At 46.1% G+C, this 21,637-nt stretch overlaps 2 protein-coding genes and 1 long non-coding RNA gene across 10 annotated transcripts in view; 1 reads left to right on the top strand and 2 right to left on the bottom strand.

Annotated features, from left to right (window-relative positions):
• Positions 1 to 10,336, bottom strand: part of FLCN (folliculin) — a 35,332-nt gene extending 24,996 nt beyond the window's left edge. For 4 of the 7 annotated variants that reach the window (XR_006211115.1, XR_006211114.1, XM_042966320.1 and 1 more), the window contains exons 1-3: positions 5,856 to 5,919; positions 2,812 to 2,926; positions 474 to 746 (exon numbers count right to left, since the gene is read on the bottom strand). Coding sequence is in view for 5 of the 7 variants with exons in the window: in XM_042966320.1 (XP_042822254.1) it covers positions 474 to 722 (249 nt within the window). In the remaining 2 variants the exon portion in view is untranslated. Of the gene's footprint in view, positions 1 to 473; positions 747 to 2,811; positions 2,927 to 5,017; positions 5,270 to 5,855; positions 5,920 to 10,195 lie in introns of those variants that run through there. The other 3 variants (XM_042966322.1, XM_042966321.1, XM_007092283.2) reach the window with 3 other exon arrangements.
• A 1,255-nt stretch (positions 10,337 to 11,591) lies between these two features.
• Positions 11,592 to 13,106, top strand: LOC122233498. The gene is made up of 3 exons (XR_006211041.1): positions 11,592 to 11,787; positions 12,502 to 12,684; positions 13,016 to 13,106. It is a non-coding gene; the product is annotated as an uncharacterized LOC122233498 (long non-coding RNA).
• The window catches only part of COPS3 (COP9 signalosome subunit 3), a 26,688-nt gene continuing 17,962 nt past the window's right edge, over positions 12,912 to 21,637 (bottom strand). For both annotated transcript variants that reach the window (XM_042965942.1, XM_042965943.1), the window contains exons 9-12: positions 21,290 to 21,376; positions 14,773 to 14,886; positions 13,533 to 13,613; positions 12,912 to 13,233 (exon numbers count right to left, since the gene is read on the bottom strand). In XM_042965942.1, the coding sequence (XP_042821876.1) occupies positions 13,180 to 13,233; positions 13,533 to 13,613; positions 14,773 to 14,886; positions 21,290 to 21,376 (336 nt within the window). In that variant the 3' untranslated portion in view covers positions 12,912 to 13,179. The remainder of the gene's footprint in view (positions 13,234 to 13,532; positions 13,614 to 14,772; positions 14,887 to 21,289; positions 21,377 to 21,637) is intronic.

Genomic DNA, 21,637 nt, shown 5'->3' with positions numbered 1-21,637 from the left:
AGTTGGATTCCTGTTCACACTGCAGTGACAGGTCTAACACTGCCTCTGGTTTCAGGTCCCGACCTAGAGCTGTCACTCAAAGCAGCAGCCTGTTGAGGGAACTTAAACCTCATTCCCCAGAGCTCACAAAATGACACCAGAAGTAACAGCCAGGACCCCACGAGAAAAGTGCCCGAGAGCACTGGACTGAAGGAAGCGGAGCCTACGATGGGCTGGCACGCAGACATGAGCAGCAGAGGGGAGGGCTGAAAAAGCGAACGCTGGGGTGAAGGGAAAGAACTAAAAGGACATGAGAAGAAGCAAGCATATTCCACAGGGCCCACAAAGAACGGTCCGTGCTCACACCTTCCCGTGAGGTCACGTCCACTGCTCTTAGTCCCACAGGGTGTCCTGCCCACTCTCCAGGAGGTCAAATACACAGCACGAGTCCCTGTTGAGAAAGAAACGTCTCCAACACCCTGAGAGACACTTGCCTCGCACATGTCTGACTTTTTGGGCCCCGGGCTGCTGGACTCCGCGCTGGCCCCTTCCGCCGGGCTGTGAGCGCGGATCCGACTACTCATCTGAATGCCACCTTCCTCCTCCTCGGCCTGTTCGCCCTGCCCAGGGCTGTCCCCATTCCCAGCCCCCTGAGGAAGTGGGGCGTGCAGAACTTCGGTGCAAAAGAGAGTGCGGGGGCCGTGGAGCTCACAGAAGTGACAGAGAGCGACGATGGCGTTCATGGTGTCCTGGAGACAGAAGGGGGCCTGTGTGTATGGGGGGTGGGGAAGAGAGGAAACAACATCAGCGCCCAGCCTGTGTTCACGCCACAGAACCTGCCAACTCCTCTGGAGCACAGGCACTGGGGAGACACCACCGACAGGCTTCCTGGCCAGCAGAGGCGGGTCACCCACCCAGCACTGTGTCAGGTGTACGGGAAAAACCACGTCCTCGGTCCGTGCTGACCAGGAGTCACAACAGAGGAAGGAGGATGTAATTCAAGGATCACACAGAAAAGCCTTCAGTTACAGCTGTGACAGGGCTACAGGGTAGACAGCACGGAAGAGAACACATGTGTGAGTGACGATGGGGCAAACGTGACACAAATAAGTAACAGTGGGGTTTGGAGGAGACACTTTTTCAATGTATTCAATCAACGGCAGTTGTGCTGGGTGACAGGCCACCGCCCTCACGGAGCTTACCCCTAGGAGGGAAGGGACACATGACAGACTGCTTGCTCTCCTACGGTGCCAGCCTTGGGAAGGAAAGTACGGCAAGGCCAGGGCAGAGAAGTGCTGGAGAGGTGGGATGCGGTTTTGGACACAAGGGCTCGCTGAGTGAGAGCTGAAGGGAGCCGTGGAGGCGGAGGGGGCAGGACTAGGGGTCTGTCTACAGAGATGGGTGATGAAGGCAGAAGATGAGGAGGAGGTGGATTTTAGGAAGCCTTCTAGGCCTTAGTAAAGACCGGAATTATCTACAGATTGGAGAGCCTTTGATAGGTTCTGATGAAAAATACGGTAAAGGAGCATAGTGGCCAGTGGCCAGGATCTAAACCCTCTTCTCTTTGGGGACCCCCTCCCCCATTATGGAGCCGAAGAAGGCGAGACATCCTCTGTCCTCATCCCCCCGCATGGGCATGACCAAGGCTTGGCCAGTCAGAGGCACCTGCCCAGGAAGCTGAACCCAGGGAGACAAAGTGGCAGACCCAGTGCGAACATGCATGGGGGGCGGTGAGCAAGTCCTGGGTGACAGGGTCCTCAAAACCCCACGTGGTGTGTCCGTCACTGCGTCCTCCCAGCAGCCTCCCTTCTCCAGCCAGCTCGCTTAGTCTGCCACCCAGCTGGCATCTCGCAGACAATCTCTCAGCTGCCACGACAACTACTGCCCCTGCCCTGCCCCTGTCCCTGAGGGAGGGGCCGGAGCTCGAATGTTACAGTGGGAAACTGGAGAGAAGATCAGCTGGGCTGATGTGAGTCAGCCATGGGGATCAGACGGGGATTACGTGCCTGGCACGTAGGGAGAGCTGGGGCACCTCCCGGAGGGAGGTGGGCAGTGGGAGAGGAGACAGGGTTAGAGAGACAGCAGGACATGTAGCTGGAAAACCCTGAGAGCTGCGTGGAGATTCCAGACCGCGCTGTCTGGGAGCCCCGAGCCACTCCACAGACCTCTACCCGACTCCCCATCCTCACCATTTCGTTCTGCCCGGCACATCCCTGCTGAGAGGCCTCCCGAACCAGCACCCCAGAACACTCGCTCACTCCCACTGCCTCCCTCTCCCCTCCTCTGCACTGCGCTTCCCCGTACAAACGTTCCCTAAGTGGCGACAGGAGTCAGCCTGAGGTCGTATCTACAACAGTTCCTGACACGCACAGTAGGCACCACATTAAAATACTGGACAGGGGATTTGGGAGCTGCCCGTAACAAGGGGGCAGTTGCTGCCACAGGAAGTGGAGAACTCACTGAGGATCTCTATGGGCAGGAGAGGTTCAAGAGCACAACCATGGGAACAGCAGTCTGAGAGCCTAGCGGCACGAGACCCAAGTAAGCCAAATTTAAACAGGGGTTCCACCAGGCTCATTCTGGTGAGATTAAGGAAAATGATGGTTTAAGAATCCATTGTGAAAGGGGTGGTGAGGTGACCACTGACAGAGTAAGAACCTCAGAAAATTAGTATTAAGACCCAAAGGCAGAGGCATTAACCCCAGAAAAAGAGGCCACATCTTCCTTGAGGGACATAAAAGGGAAGAGAAATAAGGTTCCTTCCAGCAAAACATTCGCATGAAAGCAGCACTTGGCTAAGCTTCACCCGACGTGTAGAGCATCCACACGAACCTTTATACTCAGCAAAGTCACACGTCCACCGTCCCGCCTACACAACAGCGTGCAAGGCCATTTCCAGATGAGTCAGGCAGGGCGGCCATACTTCAGCTCTAAGACCTGACGTTTTCTAGTGAAGAAAAAAAAAAAAAAAACAAAACTAGAGTGAATTCTAAGAGCAACTGACTTAGTGATACACAAAAAGCAAGCAGTTACCGCCGACTTAAAATCAGAACATCACAGAAGAAGACGTGGGGCTGCCCAGGGCGCTGAATGGCTTCGCGGGCCTCTTGCCTTTTGAGCAGCAGCGGACAGCAAGCTGGCTTTGCAGCCAAAATGTGAGCTGAACTTTTACACCTCTACAGGAATATTTCGTAAAGGATTTCTTTAGATAGAAATATGTCTTTTTAAAAATACAAAATATTTAAAAATATAAGGTCCTCATCCTTCCTACCCTTGGTTACAAAGGGACTGCTAGGCAGCACTCACACCATGCCAGTTCAACCCTTCAGACCTTAGACCTACAAGTTTCTCTCTTCCTCGAATGGAAAGGAAAGATCAGAGATGATGTTGCTAAGCTACTTCCCAGCACCCATGGTCAGCCTGGGTTACTGTCACTAATAGTTTTTTGGTTTTTATTTTGTTTTTATTTTTTCATGTTTATTTATTTTTAAGAAAGAGATAGAGTCAAGCGGGGGTGGGGGGGCAGAGAGAGAGGGAGACACAGAAACTGAAACAGACTCCAGGCTCTGAGCTGTCAGCACAGAGCCCGACGCGGGGCTCGAACTCACAAATCGTGAGATCAAGACCTGAGCTGAAGTCAGGCGCTTAACGGACAGAGCCACCCAGGCACCCCCTTGTTTTGTTTTTTTAAAGAAAAGCAGTCCTGGGGGCGCCTGGGTGGCTCGGTTGGTCGGGTGTCCGACTTCGGCTCAGGTCATGATCTCACTGCCCGTGGGTTCGAGCCCTGCGTCGGGCTCTGTGCTGACCGCTCAGAGCCTGGAGCCTGTTTCAGATTCTGTGTCTCCCTCTCTCTCTGCCCCTCCCCTGTTCATGCTCTGTCTCTGTCTCAAAAATAAATAAATGTTGAAAAAAAAATTATTTTTAAATAAAAAAAAAAAAAAAAAGAAAGAAAAGCAGTCCTGTCGGACAAGAGGACAAGACTTCTGACTCTTCCGATCAGGAGTACCATGGTGCCAGGCAGCCAGTGGAAGACAGGGAGGTACCACTTGGCTCTGAAGTCACACAGAAAAAGCCTGTCTCCAGCTCTTACCTGCCAGGTGATGCCCAATATCTTATTTATCCTCATCTGGCACCACCCTAAAGCTGAGAAACAGAGGAACCCCCACCTCTCAGGTTGACCGCTGCACGCGGCATCAGAACTCTGAGTAGCAGGAGGTCAGTTCTCTATTCATTCTCCAATTCCAATCTCCATCAGATGTTTACTGAAGAAAACAACCTGGCTTGAGTATGCCTAACAGTTCTTCGCTTCCAGCCAGCCTTCCGGAATCCAAGGAGGCAGAAATCTGCACACGCGCTCACACCCCACCCTGGCCAAATCTCTTCGACTTTATATTCCAAGAAAGAACCCAAACAACTGGAGGAGGCAGGGCCCTTCCCACGGCCCCCCTCCCCCAGTGGCTGAGGCTGGCCCTCAGCCTCATTTCCTATTTCCTCCCCACTTTCTGTGGTCTTCTCATAGGACCGCAGAGGATCACAGAGGGCTTTGCAAAGAAATCCAGTATCACAGTAGCTCTTGGCCAGTAATGACCATCAGAATCCCCTGCGGCTTCTCCACCTAGTCTCCCACAGGGGAGTCTCACCGGGTCAGCAGCTGGATCTCGGCAGGCGCAACGTGAAAAGTCCCACAGGGCATTACTTCCAGCTCAAGCGCAGTCACACCATGGTGGCTTTCCTATTCCCACTGCCTTCACCTCGTTTTTGGTTTACAAAGTGTCCTCATGTGTGACACCAGTAGGGCACACACAGTCACCTGCCGCTATTTCCCAATCTCTTCATAACAATGTTGGTAAGCCAATGCCTCCAGCACTTTCTCTGCTGTGACACGGAGCCCCTAGGGCCACTCTGGCGGGACACCACGGGCTGGAGAACCAGTACCTCCTTTCAGCAAACCCTTGCCCTCTGCCTCCAATAGCTGGGACCTCAACGCACAATGAGCCAATTCTTGGGGAAACATTTTTCCCAGGTGACGAGGACGCACCTAACAATACCCACCAAACTGGAGGGAAATGTGCTCTTCTACCATCCTTCTAGGCCTATCGGCTCATCAGAGCGCCCGCCTCAGAACGCCAGCCTGAGGAAAAAAGAATTTTGACACACACCCTCTTCCCTAAACCAGAAGGCAGGCAAAACCTGGGTGGGAGGGATGCCAAGAGTGCAGTCTCCCGGCAGCATCTCTAACGTTGGGGAATAAACCGACGACGCTGATGGGGTCTGCACCCAGGTCACGTTCCCCATCCCTTTACGGTTCGTGGATTTGCCCCCCACCCCGCCCCGCCTCCATCCACACCTCAGGTTCTCTGCAACCCCTTCCACTCTGGCCCCCGGCCACGCCGATCACTAACACCGCACAGCAACTCAGAGCCCGGCTGGGTCCCCGCAGCTAACCCCAAGGCGGTCAGGCTTCTCCAAGGCCCACAGGCGCGGACCCATTCCCCTTCCCCGCCCCCAGGGACTCCCTCCCGCCGCCACCACCCTCCTCCCGGAAGCCAGGCTCCCTTCAAGTTCCACGAAGCAGCCCCGACAACCCCTCTTCGAACTGCTGGACAAGCCAGGGGACCGCTCCGGGGCTCGCTCCCGCAAGGGCGGTCGGGGCCCGGGTCGCCCCGGGGGCCGCGGCGGGGCTGAATTCCAGGGGGCGGAGAGAGCTCCGAGCCCAGCTCCGGCGCCCGGGCCGCGGCGCACCTGACGGCGTCTTCCTCACAGGACCCGCCCTGCGCCCCTGCTCGAGCTCGTCGGCCCCCGGAGACACCCGCCCGTCCCCGCGCCTCCCGGCCGGCAGGGGAAACCTGGGTTCGGACCCCGGCCGCCTCACTCACCAGCAGCCGCTGCAGCCGCGGCGCCCAGCCCGAGGCGCGTGACTCGGCCGGGCCGGACCATCCGCCCACCCCCGCAGGGGGGGGGGCGTGCGGGCGGGCCGAGGGCGCCTCTGCACCGCGACGCGAGCGGGGCCTTACCCAGCCCGCACCCTCGGGAAGACCGCGCGAGCCCGGCCACGCGAGCTCTGAGCTGAACCCGACGCGGCTGCCCGACACCCCCGTCTTTCGCCGCCAGGCTTCCGCGCCTCCCCCCACCGAGAAGTACGGAATGGTTTCAGCCGCGCCGGCCCGGCGAAGGGAGGAAACTACGGGGGGAGGGAGGGGAGGATGCTTAAAATTAAAAAAACATTTTCAAAAGAGATTTGAGGAAAAATATAGCCAGCTGAGTCTAGTACTCCCGGTCCACACCGAAGAGAAAATGAAAGAGAATGTCTGACGTCAGAGCGGGGTAATGTCTTATAGTGTCACCTGCGGCTTTTATTAAATTGCCGACGGACCCCGTCTTCGGTGGGACGTGCGGGCAGGTGGCCGGGAGGTGGCCGTCACATGACCGTGGGCGAGCGCGCGACGCTGTGCTGTGGCCGGTTCGGTAACTGGAGGTGGAGTGCGGCTTGAGTGCGCATGTGCGTGACCCACTCACCTACCCGAACTATAATTCATCCAGGCTTTTTAAAAATATGAGTCAATTATTAAGCAATATATATCTTTAAGACCCGGGTGCCTGTTATTGAGCCTGTCTACTCAAAGATTAATTTTAAGGCCATCAGTGCAAGGTGTCCCGTCGGTCCTTAAAGTGAACAGCTAGAGGGATGTGAATCACACCCTGAACCGCAGGAAATGCGGTTTGACCTCCGAGAGAGATGGTGCTGCCACCTTGTGTCCGGGCCGGTCCAAAGACCGCCGACCTCTCTGGGCGCCTTACGGCGGAATCCTGGTCCCTGTGACTGCCGCGGGGGGTGTCCAGAGGGCGGTTGTCTCAAGTGTTGGGGAAAAAGCCTGAACCATTTTGAAGTAGAAGTAGGTGGTTGTGTTATTTCAGATAACCGGGTCATTTCTTTCTCTCTTTGAAATTCCATGTTAGAAGACAGAGACAAAATTACAATTTGTTTTCTGTCTTCTTTTAGTGGTGTGATAAAAGATGAAGGACTATGGGAGTTAGGAGGTTAGGCATTGCCTTTATATGTTTACTTGTCCTACCGCTCCAGTTCCTCTTGATACTGAACAGCACAAACTGAATATATTGGCTAGTAAGTCACAAGATAATTTTTGAGGGAAATAACAGAAAACCCACAAGGATATACTGATTTGGAATTCCGTTTTTTATTTTTGCCATCAACAATTCAGATACTTGAGGAGTGCCTGGGTGGCTCAGTTGGTTAAGCTTGGAGCCTGCTTTGATTTCTGTCCCCCTTTCTCTGTTCCTCCCCCACTCACTCTCTCTCTCAAAAATAATAAACATAATTTTTTTTTTTTTTTTTTTTAAATTCAGGGGTGCCTGGGTGACTCAGTTGGTTGAGCGGCCGAATTTGGCACAGGTCATGATCTCACAGTTTGTGAGTTCGAGCCCTGCATCAGGCTCTGTGCTGACAGCTCGGAGCCTGGAGCCTGCTTGGGATTCTGTGTCTCCTTCTCTCTCTGCCCATCCCCCACTTGTGCTGTCTCTGTCTCTCAACAATAAATAAATAAATGTAAAAAAAATTTTTTTTAATTTCAGATACTTGAATTTTATTGAGTTTGCAGAATTCTTTGAAAGCCTTAGTGGAAAGATGCAAGAAATGTTTGCAGCCACCTCATGTGACTGTGCCTTTCCAATTTCTAAAAGAAAAACATCGTTGCCAACATTTGTCAAAGTGAACAGGATTTACCCTGAAAAATTACCATAGCAGCAATGCTAAATACAAATCTGATTAACTGACTTCCACACTATAAGGAAGTAATTTACAATCCTTTCCAAAAAATTTCAGTCACCGTGACTATTTTTATTTTACAAGATTAATATATATATTACAAATTATATATTATATATTTATGTACATCATATATATAAGCTGCTTGCATATTCTATTGTTTCAAGAAAGCCAGGAAAATGCTTCTTTTTTTTTCCTTTTTTTGGTAATCTTTGGGTTTTTTTCCCATTTTTTCTCTTAGTGGTAGCTATTCTTGAAACTGACATTGGTTAGATAGGTTTTAAGCCAAGAAACAACAAATATCTGTTCCTGTATTGTAACTGATTTGAAGAATTAACTTCCTCGATTTGTTAGTGGAGGACAACACCTAGCTCAGATTATCCTTATTTTCATAATGATAGGCTAATGACTGTGCCAAGTGGAAGACAGTTTATTCAACCGCTGCCATTTTCAATGCAATTCAGTGTGCATTCGACTACAGCTGGACTCCATTCGTGTCATTAAGTATCCTTTCCGGAACCACCGCCTACATCTTCTGGAGGTGCTTTCTCAAACCTATAAATCTGTTTAAAAGTAAGAACTACATGCCAATTCCTTGCCTCGATGAATTGTGCCAAAGATTAATTAAACTATGCTGCCACACAGTATAAACTTTCAAGGACATTCAGTTGAAAGAGACATCTTGGAAGCCAGAAAATGTAGTCCACGTTATCAGTGAGAAAGCAAAGCAGGCAATAATGCCCCACAATGTTCAACGAAATGAAATACCATGCTAAACTCAAAGCTTCTATCCCATAATAAGAATCTTATGGGGGTGCCTGAGTGGTTCAGTCAGTTAAGGGTCCAACTTTCGATTTTGGCTCAGGTCATGATTCTGGGGTCATGGGACTGGGCGCCATGTCAGGCTCCGCGCTCAGCGTGGAGCTTAAGATTCTCTCTCTCCCTCTGCCCTTCTTCCTGGGTCCTGGCATTTACGGTCCAGAACGTGTTTTCCCACCAGTGAAATGGGCTCAATCAGAACTGAAGATTTCTTGATGCTTTTCTGCCTTCCTACTACTAATCAAAAGGCTTGACTGACTAGGTATTGACCAGCTCATCATCCAGACTGATGGAGTGCTTTAGGGACACAAGTTGCCAAGACCACTGAACAAATTCTCACTGTGAAATTCCTCATAGAGGTTTTTAGGTATGCCCTTACCAACATACGGTCTTATATGGCTATACAATACAGTTGGGCCTTATGAGTCAAACCACCATGTCCCTGAATCAGTTTTCAGTTTCAGGAAGAAGTGTGTTTCATTTGTAAGCAATTATATCTAATATTTTTTTTTTTTTAATTTTTTTTTTCAACATTTTTTATTTATTTTTGGGACAGAGAGAGACAGAGCATGAACGGGGGAGGGTCAGAGAGAGAGGGAGACACAGAATCGGAAACAGGCTCCAGGCTCCGAGCCATCAGCCCAGAGCCTGATGCGGGGCTTGAACTCACGGACCGCGAGATCGTGACCTGGCTGAAGTCGGACGCTTAACCGACTGCGCCACCCAGGCGCCCCTATATCTAATATTTTTAACCACATCCCATTATTTTAAGGGTATTACAATAGATTCTCTGTTATAAAAATAATCTAAGCTTTCCTTTCGTCCAACATCTAAAGTAACTTTCTGTGTTCTCAGAGGTGTTTAAGTTTGGGGGGCCGTCGAGAGGCTGCGAACAGTGAGTTCTGAAGGTGGAACTCATGCAAAGCCTCTAAGTCAGTTTGAAGTTTTAGGTTATTAGACAATTAACTCTGCATATAAGGTGTCCAGCTAGTTGCAAGAACTATTAATAGTATAATATTTTCTCTTAAAAAAAAATGCTGCTAATGTTAATTTAGCATTTTTCAAAAAAAAAATTTTTTTTTTTAACATTTATTTATTTTTGAGACAGAGAGAGACAGAGCATGAACGGGGGAGGGTCAGAGAGAGAGGGAGACACAGAATCTGAAACAGGCTCCAGGCTCTGAGCAGTCAGCACAGAGCCGGACGCGGGGCTCGAACTCACATACCGCGAGATGGTGACCTGAGCCAAAGTCAGACGCTTAACCGACTGAGCCACCCAGGCGCCCCAATTTAGCATTTTTTTTTAACCATAGCACTTTCAGAAACCTTTTAAGAAACCCTTCCCCTCAGAATTCAACTGATTAGCTTCTTGTGTTTTAACCTAATACTAGCTGCTGGTTAAATATTAAATGCCAAGTGGCTTCTTTATGTCTGATAAACTTTACCAGGTCATTATGGATCCAGGCTTGTGAAATGCCTTTTACAATTAACAGAAATTCTCTTGTCTCAACTTCTGATTTTAGGAAAGGATGCAGATAGGAGTTTGTCTCTGTTTACCATCGTTGGTTCAACGGCCTTAAAAGGATACCCTTGATTTTTCTTATTCATAAATACCTGATTTGCCGTCATTTATTTTCTCTGGGCCTTTCGCCACTTCTCAGACTTGCGTGCAAATAATGTTTTCTTCTACAAATTGGTTACCATTTCAAGTCGCAAACCCAGAAACTCAGAACTTACAAACCCAAAACTCTGTCTCTGTAAAGCAAGCAGTGGGAGAGAATCAGAATACCATTCTGACCATTGGCATAAACAGAGGAGGGAACTTGAACAAGGTCCACCAATGCACACCAAGGATTCAGCACACCTCAAAACCCAAGACTTAACTTTCCCCTCTGCCAAACTGTTAGAAAAGTGCAAGTATTTGTCCCTGATTAGACCGCAAGGCATTACTGTTACTAAGGCATCGGTTACAGTACTATCACCTAGCTTTGTTTCGAGTTTCAATTTGCTAAACAAAGGAGGTGCCGTCCATCCAAGGCAGAACGCCCTCCTCCCCCACTTTATTGCTCATCGCTACCATTATTGGGCTCAGAAAACTTCTACCGTACAAAAACGTGCAACCAGAGGTTTCTTTGAATAATACCTTCTATACAAGCTCCCAAATCTGAGGTCACTCAGATCAAGCACACACATTTAAGAAAGCCTGTATGAAAAGCTAAATGTTGTCCCTTTGGGTGGTTTACTTGGCACCTATTGGAGAAAGGGGGAAAATGTCTCACCAAGGTAGTAACTGCAGGAAATAGAAACACAGAAACAAATACATGAAGCAGGTACTGAAATCTGAGGGCAATCGTTCTCATTAATCCAGAGTATTTATTAACATCTGATATCACCATGAAAAGACGAAACTTGAAAATTCCTCAAAAAACTGGTAGGTCCACCAATGAACACCAGCCCAAGGCTATATCCCTGGTCCTCAGAACTGCCTTAATTCCCTAGGTACAAACTCACCATCTTCTGGCACCATCAAAAGGCAACAGGTATCCATAAGTAAACGTGTTCAGAAAGTAATTTGCTGCTGAGAAGAACTCAGCTTAACTATTCATGCAAACAGATTCTGATACCTGTTCAACCAAGACACTGGGCATAGCCAGGCTCCAGATTTTTCAGAGGCAGCATGTGTGAAATCTTACATTCTCTTAGTAACAAATGAGGCCACTCGTCTCCTTGACCCAAGATTTTCAAAGGTAACTCCTGTCAAGAGAGAGAAACCACTCACCCGTTTCTTTAACAGAAATAATTTGATCGATGCATTAACTAGGTATTGGAGAAAGGGGGAAAATGTCTCACCAAGGTAGTAACTGCAGGAAAGATCCCACCCTCAGGGCTGAGGGAACAAAGGGAAGATATTAGCAGTAACAGAATTTAGAAGGTGGGAGGTGCCCAGTGGAACTAACTGGGCTATGGGGGCAGGTGGGGGAGGCCCGCCTTCCGATTCTGGAATCTCTCCAGGGGTGTGATGAGCTTAATTCTAGGAGCATGGGAATCACAGCCTGCTCCTCACTGTTGTGCTGAACCATCCTTGCGAGGCTGAAGAGCTGTTGCTGGGGTTTTACTATTCAACAGGAAGCAGACAGTAGGAAGCCTGTCCTTTTTTTCCTCTCTAGCCTTCCAGTCTGCCTCTAGCTGGCAAAAAAAGAAATGCGGTATGCAGAGTTCTAGCCCCAGAATCAGAAAGAATGAGGCGGGCGTTAAGTGGAGACAACACTGACAGAGGAGGGGCCAGGATGTGGTTTGCATATAGTAGGACCAGGCCCTAAATACCATAGTTTCGGTCCCAAAATAATGTGGTGTTTTAATGAATTCGTTTTGAAGCCCACGAGAGAATTATTCTTTAAACAGTCATGACTCACAGCTACTAAGATTCTCAAACACATCTTAGGTGATTTTAATTTACATCCAGGTAAATCAGTTGTCCAACTTGTTTTTTAAAAAAAGTCTGGAATTTGCTATGCTGATAACAGGAAAATTTCTGTGAAATAACTGTTCTCTCCTTAGTATAGGCACATGTCAAAGTAAGTGGAAATGATGTAGTCCACAAGCGGCACTAATCTGAGCTTGAGAATTTGAGGGTTTTGACGAAGGGTCAAATCCAGCCCTCGGCCTATTTTTGTGTTCATTTTCTTGGGACTCACTGTGGCTGTTTTCCTGCGGCAAAACGGAGTAGTTACCACAACAGACCACATGCCCCCCCAAAGCCTAGCAGGCGCAACTTTTTACATGACTCATGAGATTTCTTTTTGATAATGAAAATGTGACCGACTATAAAGTTGACACATTTAAAAAAGTGAATGTTGCTAGCAAGAGAGGGACATTTTTAAGGACTAAATTCTAATTCCGGCTTCTCATACTTTACAAAGACTCCACACCATTCCCGGGCTTAACTGGTGAGCCCTGTCAGACAAATTGCAGAGTTCTGCAGAGAGACCCTGGGAATAATCACAAGGCAGCTGTGCAGCTTCACTGAAAATCCTTCCAGAAGAAAATGTAGCAAAGTCCGGCCCTGGTCTCAAGACTGCAGAAGAGTGGAGCCCACCCCACAGGTCAGAAAGAGCACAAAGCATCTCGGATTCACAGCGTGTACTGTCACTAAGACGCATGTTACTTCTAATTATAAAAAATTAGCTTCTGTGTTATGGACTCCCAGACTTTTCAAATCTTCCAAAAATTCCTCAAGTTTAACCATTTCTGTTCACAATGAACATAGCCCTTAAAAACTTTTCAGAGGGGGGAAAAAAGCGATACAGAAGACACATTAATGTTCAAGTAATTTAAAACAAAAAGGTAGATTTAATGCAATAACAACATTAATCTGAGGATAAATAAATCCACAACAGACTTTAAAGTTTGCATTTTTTTTTCCTTTCTTTGCAGAGAGAATGGTTTTCTTAAAGCATATGGGACTGAAGATGTCAAAACAAAATGTAATTTCTTAATGTCCAGGTGAAACAGGCTTGGTCCTCCCTGCTGCCCTCCTACCGCTTGCCACTGGCCAAGGTGATCAGTTTCTCTCATCTAACTCAGGATGGATGTTAGTTTCAAGAGTAACTAGACGGTTTGTTTCCAGAATCATCTTCTTGTGATCCCATGCTCTGTAAAGAAGAAGTGAGACGATGTATTTACACTTGCCCTTGCCAGAGATTTCCCACCGGCCCCAAACAAGCACACCCCGTTCTTCTGTGAGGACAGTCGGTCACCCTGTGTACAAACAGGCCATAGTTCGCATACTTCCAGGCTGCAGTTTGATAATGCTCTCAGTGAATCTCTCCATGAACTTGGTCACAAAGGTTTTCAAGAACTTCAGGCAACTAATAAGCATTTAACCTCAAATCAAGTTCATGTTCCTTTTCTGTCCAGGCCACTTCTAATTAATGAAGGGAACCCTAATCACCTTTTGTACGAACTGGGGGTTCACTGTGATCTCCTGGTCCATGGCCTTCAGTCGCTCATCCAGCTCTATGCACTTCAGCATCTGGTGATAGACATGTTTGAAGGTGGTTAGTAAGCGAGTCCAGGTCAATTACCTCCTTTTTAACCTAGGCTACTAATATGGGTGCTACAAGTTCACAGTCCCATGATCTGAAACCCCTGGGGCAACACAGGTTTGGAATCAGAATTTTTTGAATGCAGAAAGTTAATACTGTACAAGTACTGTATATTACCTAACATCCCAGTAGGATCTAGGGTATGCCCCATAATCAAACACATTAATACCTTTTGCAGTGAGGCCTAAAAACATGCACAAAGTGGGATAAAGACTATGCATCATTTCAGGTGTAATTCGCCATCACACTTAGTTACCAAAACCTCCAGTTTTCATGGTTTTTTTTGATTTTAAATTGCAAAACAAGGAGTGTGGAAGTCTACTATGTTACTATCCATTGCTTTCAGGTTTCGGAGATTTGATATCTGGTTCCATCTACTTCCATAATGTGAGGTAAGAAACACAGACGCCCACACAATCCCGACTCCTGTCTGGAACCCAGAGTGGCAGTCAGAACACGTGACCTCAGAAGATGCAAAGGGACCACTCTGGCCATGCCCAACGGAGGACTTTCTTCCTCCAGCTACCCCCCTTCCTCCCTCTCCTGACACACAGAGGTTTCTGACCTTCTGACTATACTTTACCGCAGAAATGAGGCTCTGCATTATGAAAGGTGGTTGGGTGTGGATAAAAGCATACTGACTGTAAGACCCTAAAGTGTTTCAGTAGCTAAACTAAGCTGTGGTGAGCTGCCGGGAAATCCAACCCACCACTGACTTATAACCATACGATCTGGAAGAGGGTTAAGCAATGTTCATATTCAAAACAACTTTGTAGGAACTAAAATGTTCCCAGAAACTAGTTGGGAACTACCTGTATGTAAGGGGTGCCTGGGTGGCTCAGTCGGTGAAGCATCTGACTGTTGATTTCGGCTCAGGTCATGATCTCACAGTGTGTGAATTTGAGCCCTGCATCAGGCTCGGCACTGACAGCGCACAGCCTGCCTGGGATTCTCTCTCTCTGCCCCTCCCCTACTTGCGTGCACTCTCTCTCAAAAAACAAACAACTAAAATTATCCTGGAGCATGGGAGCAGTATTTCAAATACAGCATCTCAAACATCAATCAAAACCTGGCATTCAGATTTACCTCCTGATCAATGTTATGAAGCATGGCTGGGTTATTATATTTTTCAGGGTTATCATGGAAACTGACCATACCATCCTTCTGATTAATACTTGCAAAAATTTCACCATCTTCTATCTGTAAAAAAAGAAATCAGGAAAGTAGTTTAGACTCAGATACTATGTGGACATATAATGTTTCAATATAACCGGGGGGAGGGGAGATAAAAAACAATAAATAAATTTGTATGTTTATTTTTAGGCACCATCTGTTTAGTCAACAAGTATTTACTGAATGCCTACTATGTGCTAGACAGCACTGCAGATACTAAGGGCTACAAAACTCATACAGAGACACGTATACCCGCTCTTGTATTTTTTTTACTGAGCTAAGTTTCACATAATATAAATTAACCATTTTAAAGTAAGCAATTCAGGGGTGCCTTGGACATCCAACTCTTAATTTCAGCTCAGGTCATGATCTCTCGGTCGTGAGGTCAGTCCCGCATTGCTCTTGGCGCTGAGCGTGGAGCCTGCTTGGGGTTCTCTCTCCCTCTCCCTCCCCCTCACTTGCCTTCTCTCTCTCTCTCTCTCTCAATAAATCAATAAATAAAACAAAGTGAACAATTCAATGTAATTTGCAATGTGTAACCACAAACTCTAGCTAGTTCGAAAACATTTGCATCACCCAAAAGGAAACCCTGTCCCCACTGAGCAGTGACTCCTTTTCCCATCCTCTCCGTCCCTGGCAACCACCAATCTACTACTTCCTGCTCTAGGGATCTGCTTGTTCTGGACATTTCACATGATTTAATTGTGTATGTTTCTTTTGTTTCCTGCATCAGCCAGCATAACGTCCAAGTGCCTTGCACCTTAAAACATGAAACCCTAACACATTTGGTTCACCCTCGTACAAATTCTCTTCTGATCCTTCAAGAAAACTTTTCTGCTAATGCTGATTCCAAGGTAGTTTTCACGGCTATGTTCTTTATTTGCATCAATGACTGAGGAGTTATTTGACCCTCACAGCCAAATCCTGTCCTGAAGTTAAAAAGTGAGAAACCAGGAAGTCTTGAATAGGACTTGTTATTCCTAACACACTGCTCCACATTCTAGCTTTGGAAGGGACAGATGCTGCTTAATGAAACAGCAACCAGCCCAACACACATTAAATGGAATACATCATTCTCTGTGTGATCACGGAGAGCTGCCTCTTTAAACGTGGACAGAACACGCCCAAATGAAATGCAAACCTAGGTTTACCACAGCAGCTCTTTTTGTGATAACCAGAACTAGAAACAACCGAAATGAGTATAATCACGGTGAGATACTGTAGCCCTGAAAATGAATGGAGCCACATACAACATTTTGCTCATAATATTGAGCAAAAAAAGCCAGACCCCCCAAAATATATACTGTATATTTCCTCTTATATACAGCTCAGAAACAAATACAAAATAGAATGTGAGAAGCCAGGATAAGAACCTGGCGAGCCAGGAGTAGGGCTGGAAGCAGGCATGAGAGATGTTTCTGGGATGCTGATACTCTGATTTTTGACCTAGGTATTGGTTTCACAGGTGTCTTCTCTTTGTGAAAATGTATTTAGCTATAAACTTAAGTGTACTTTTCTCTGGGCAGGTGATATTTCAATAAATGTTTACTGAAAAAAGTTCCTGGGGCACCTGGGTGGCTCAGTCAGTAAAGCATCTGACTTCGGCTCAGGTCATGATTTCACAGCTTGTGGGTTCAAGCCCTGCATAGGCTTCTGTGCTGACAGCCCAAAGCCCGGATCCTGCTTCAGACTCTGTGTCTCCCTCTCTCTCTGCCCCTTCCCTGCTCATGCCCTGTCTCTCAAAAATAAACATTAAAATTTTTTTTTTTTAAATCCCTGACATACAATCGGAATAGGCCAATATCTATTAAAGAAAATGAATCAATAATCTTCTAAAACAAAACCACCAGGCCCAGAAGGATTCACTGGTGAATCCTACCAAACAATTAAGGAGGAAATTACACCAATCTGTACGATCTTTCAACGACAAAAGCAAAGAGAATACTTTCCAACTACTATGAAGCCAGCATTACCCTGATATTAATAAAACCTGACAAAAACATTACAAGAAAACTACAGACCAACCTCTCTCATGAACATAAGTGCAAAAATCCTCAAGAAAATATAAACAAATCCAATAATATATAAGAATTATATACCACAACCAAGTGAGATTTACCCCAGGTACACAAGGCGGGATGGGCATTCAAGAATCAATTAATGTAATTCATCACATCAGCAGGCTAAAGAGATCATGATCCTATCAATTGACGCAGAAAAAGTGCTTCATAAAATCCAGTGAAAATTCATGATAAAAACTCCGGTAAACTAAGTCTAGAGGGGGAACTTCTTCAACTTCATAAAGAATATCTACAGGGGTGCCTGGGTGGCTCAGTCGGTTGGGTGTCTGGCTTCGGCTCAGGTCATGATCTCATGATTTGTGAGTTTGAGCCCCGCATCGGGCTCTGTGCTGACAGCTCAGAGCCTGGAGCCTGCTTCGGATTCTGTGTCTCCCCCTCTCTCTCCCCCTCCCCTGTTCATGCTCAGTCTTTCTCTATCTCTCGTTAAAAAAAAATTTTAAAAAAACATCTACAAAAATCCTACAGCTAACATCACACTTAATGGTGAGAAACTCAAAGCTTCCCCACAAAGATCAGGAACCAGGCAAAGATGCACCCTCATACCACTCCTTTTCAACATTGTACTGGAAGTCTAGGAAGACAAGAAAAGGAAATAAAAAGTTAGGAAAAGAAAAACAAAAGTGTCTTTGTTTATAGATGGTAAGTTTGTCTATATGGAAAACCTGAAAGTATCAACAACAAAAAACCCTCCTGGAACTAAGAAGTAATTACAACAAGGTTGCAGGATACAAGGTTGATATGGAAAAGTGAATTGCTCTCCTGCATACCAGCAATGAATAAGTAGAATTTGAAATAAAAAAAACGATACAGTTAGCATCCTCCCCACCCCAAATGAAGCACTTAAGAATAAATCTAACAATAGATGTACAAGATCTATGAGGAAATCAAAGGATGAGGAAGGAAATCCAAAAGGACTAAATAAATGGAGCGATATTCCATGTTCTTAAATAGGAAGATAGTATCATCAAGATGTCAGTTCCTCCCAATTCAATTCATAGATTCAACACAATCCCAATCAAAATCCCAGCAAGTTATTTTTATGGATATCAATAAACTGATTCTCATTTACATGAAGAGACAAAGACCCAGAATAGCCAACACGATATTAAAGGAGAAGAACAAAGTTGGAGGACTGGCACTACCTGACCTTAAGACTCTTCTCTAAAGGGACGCCTGGCTGGCTCAGTTGGTGGAGCATGCAACTCTTGATCTCGGGTTGTGAGTTCAAGCCCCACACTGGGTGTAGAAATTATTTAAAATAAAATCTTAAAAAGAAAAGAAAAGAAAACTTACTATACACCCACGGTAATCATGGCAATGTGGTATTGGTGAAAGAACAGACAAATGTATCAATGGAACAGAATAGCCAGCCCGGAAATAGACCCACATAAACAGTCAACAGATCTTTGACAAAGGAGCAAAGGCACTACAAAGGAGCAAAGATCCTCCTTTCAAGCAAATGGTGCTGGAACAACTGGACATCCACAAGCAAAAAACTGAATCTAGGTGCAGCCGCTACATCCTTAAAAATTAAATCAAATGGGTCACAGACCTAAATGTAAGACACAAAACTTATAAAGCTCCCAGAATACCACATAGGAGAAAGCCTAGATGATCTTGGGTGTGATGATAACTTTTTAGCTAGAACACTAAAGACACAATCCAGGAAAGAAATGATGGATAAGTTGGGCTCCACTAAACGTAAAAGCTTCTTTCTGCAAAAGACAACGTCAGGAAGATGAGAAGACAAGCCACAGACTGGGAGAAAATATTTGCAAAAGACACATCTGACAAAGAATTGTTATGCAAAATATACAAAGGACTGGGGCGCCTGGCTCAGTGTGTGGAGCATGCAACTCCTGATCTCGGGGGTCCTGAGTTTGAGCCCCAGACTGGGCAGAGAGATTATTTTAAAATAAAAGAAAAATACATATGGAGAACTCTTAAAACTCAACAAGAAAACAAACAGACTAAAAAATGGGCCAACTATCTGAACAGGGACTTCACCAAAGAAGATATACAGATGTTAAATAAGCATATGAAAAGTTGCTCCACATCGTATGTCATCAGGGAAGTGCAAATTAAAACAAGATACCACTATACGCCTATTAGAGTGGCCAAAATCTGGAACACTGACAATATCAAATGCTGGTCAGGATGCGGGCCAATCAGACCTCTCTTTCACTGCTGGCGGAAATGCAAAATGTTGCCACCATTTGAGGAGACAGTTTGGCAGCTTGGTACCAAACTAAATATAGTCTTACCATCTGATTCAGCAATCACACTCCGTGGTATTTACCCAAGGGAGTTGAAAGCTTATGTCCACACAAAAACCTGCACAGGGATGTTTACGGCAGCTTTACTCATAATTGCCAAACTTTGAAAGCAAATCAAGATGTCCTTCAGGAGGTGAATGGATAAACCGTGCCACATCCAAGGAATGGAATATGATTCAGCGCTAAAAAGAAAGGAGCTATCAAGCCATGGGAAGACATTAAGGAACCTTAAATCTTGATTACTAAATGAAAGAAGCCGGTCTGTAAAGGCTACATACTGCATGATTCCAACGACGGGACATTCTGGAAAATGCACAACTATGGAGACAATAAAAATTATCAGTGGTTGTCTCAGAGCACAGAGGATTTTTTAGGGCAGTAAAAATAACTCTGTGTGACACCATAATGATGGATACATAGCATTATATGTCTGTCCAAACCTGCGCAAAGTACAGCAGTGGCCACGTGTCAGGTTGGCTCACCAACCATGACACACGCACACGTGTCACAACTATAACACACCACTCTGGTGAGGGTTAGTGACGACAGGGAAAGTCATGGATGTGCAGCGGCGGGGGACATACGGGAAATCTCTGTACCTTCCTCTTAATTTTGCTATCAACCTCAAACTGCTTTAAAAAAAATGTCTTCTTTAAAAAAAAAAAAAAATCCCCACCCTCATAGACCTTATATTCTAGGGCAAGTCTTGAGCTTACACTCAAGCTTGGCAGGATGGATATACCAGGCCAGAGAATTCTCTGTCGTGGAAACTGTGCTCTGCATCGTAGGACGTACAGCAGCATCCTTGGCCTCTATCCACTAGATGGTAGTACCCCTAGCTGTAACAACCAAAAATGTCTTCAGTCATTGCCAAATGTCCCCTGGCAGACAAAACACCCCTGGTTGATCCAGAGCCTGTCAGGGTTCGTCTGGGTTGGTCATGCAGTGTTCAAAGCCCCTTCCTCCTCCTTTGATCCCTCAAAGCATAGCTTCTGACTCCTTGGTGGTGTCATAACCACTCATGTATTTCTTCTCACCCACCAAATAGTGAGTTTCCTGGGGGTACTGTGTGGCTCACTGATGCTTAAACCCCTGGGGAGGTTTAGCAAGGTGCTCCTAGCGAGCACTCCAAGGTTGGTCGAGTCAGACAGGTTTTGTTTGTTTGGGATGAGCACGTGTTTTGAGAATTAGGATGAAAGATTAAAACTTCAAAACGTTTGTAAATTGCACTATGGAAATAAAGTACTCCATTATCACAGTGGAAAGTAGTTTCATTATTCCTAATCCTGATACGGCAGTGTTCCTAAAATCAAAGGGGACATCATCAGCAGAAAAATGTAAAATGCTGACTTTCTACACCTAAGATTTGCTTGACCTGGGCTGAGGACATAAGTCTGGTCTGACGGATCAGATCTTAGCCATGTATTTACATAACTGAATAGGTAGGTAGATTACAATCTATCAACTCGGTGGGTTACCCTGTGCATATTTAAATAATGCTTCTCTAAATCTGGGGAGTGGACAGATGCACCCGGGACACTTTAAACAGGGATGCTGGTAGTATCTGACTTCTGAAGGCAGGTGCTGAGATAGTGTCTGCTTTAGCCCCCTTTATTGTTAATGCTAACTCTAAGCGTACGAATGAACTGACAGTGGCCCACAAGGAGGGAAGGGGCGCAAGTCACATCACAGTCAACGACTGCTCCCTCTCTAGCTGAACAGGACTTCCTCGGTGTGGGCAGAAGTGTGTGTGCCCTGACCTCCACACAGCTACGAGTTCATGTCCTCGCTGTAGAGCAGCATGTTGAGTAGCACTGCTCTAGGACTCTGTACTTCACAAGTGCTTTACAAATATAAGTAAGGAGGACAAACGGGACATACCATGTACATCACATGGGTACCTATGACTGGAAAACCCCATAGATTGGAAGGAAATAAACCAGTGTCCAGAGGTTGACTCCGGATGTCCCTCTCTTTCTCTCTCTCTCTTTGTATTTTCTCTAATGAACACCTGTTACTTTTCTAAGGCCAAAAATCCACCAAGGAACTTTTTAGAAATGAAGACACACTCACCATATGTAGGACATATTTCTCTGCCTCCTGAGGTCCAGATAACTGCACACGACTTGCCATATCTTGTAATGATAGTGTTAAAAAGGTCTGAAATTCAGAAGTAGAATTAATCACAGGTAGAAACAACGGAGGACATAAATTTCACTAAATGTGTACAGAGCTCTAATGAATCACTCAAAATCTGCTTTCTGTGACTGTGCAAAATAATGTTTTGTTGTGAAGATGACTTAGAGTTGAGGAAACCCGTGTAAATTTTAGTCCTCGGTTTCCTAGAGGTGTAAGGACTTCTGGAAATGTATCCTACACAGACACGCAAGTGAAGTGACACACACACAAAGTTCTTTACTG

This window comes from Panthera tigris, chromosome E1 (genome assembly GCF_018350195.1).
Source record: "Panthera tigris isolate Pti1 chromosome E1, P.tigris_Pti1_mat1.1, whole genome shotgun sequence".
Classification (NCBI taxonomy): domain Eukaryota; kingdom Metazoa; phylum Chordata; class Mammalia; order Carnivora; family Felidae; genus Panthera; species Panthera tigris.
This window is presented reverse-complemented; position numbering and strand designations above follow the sequence as displayed.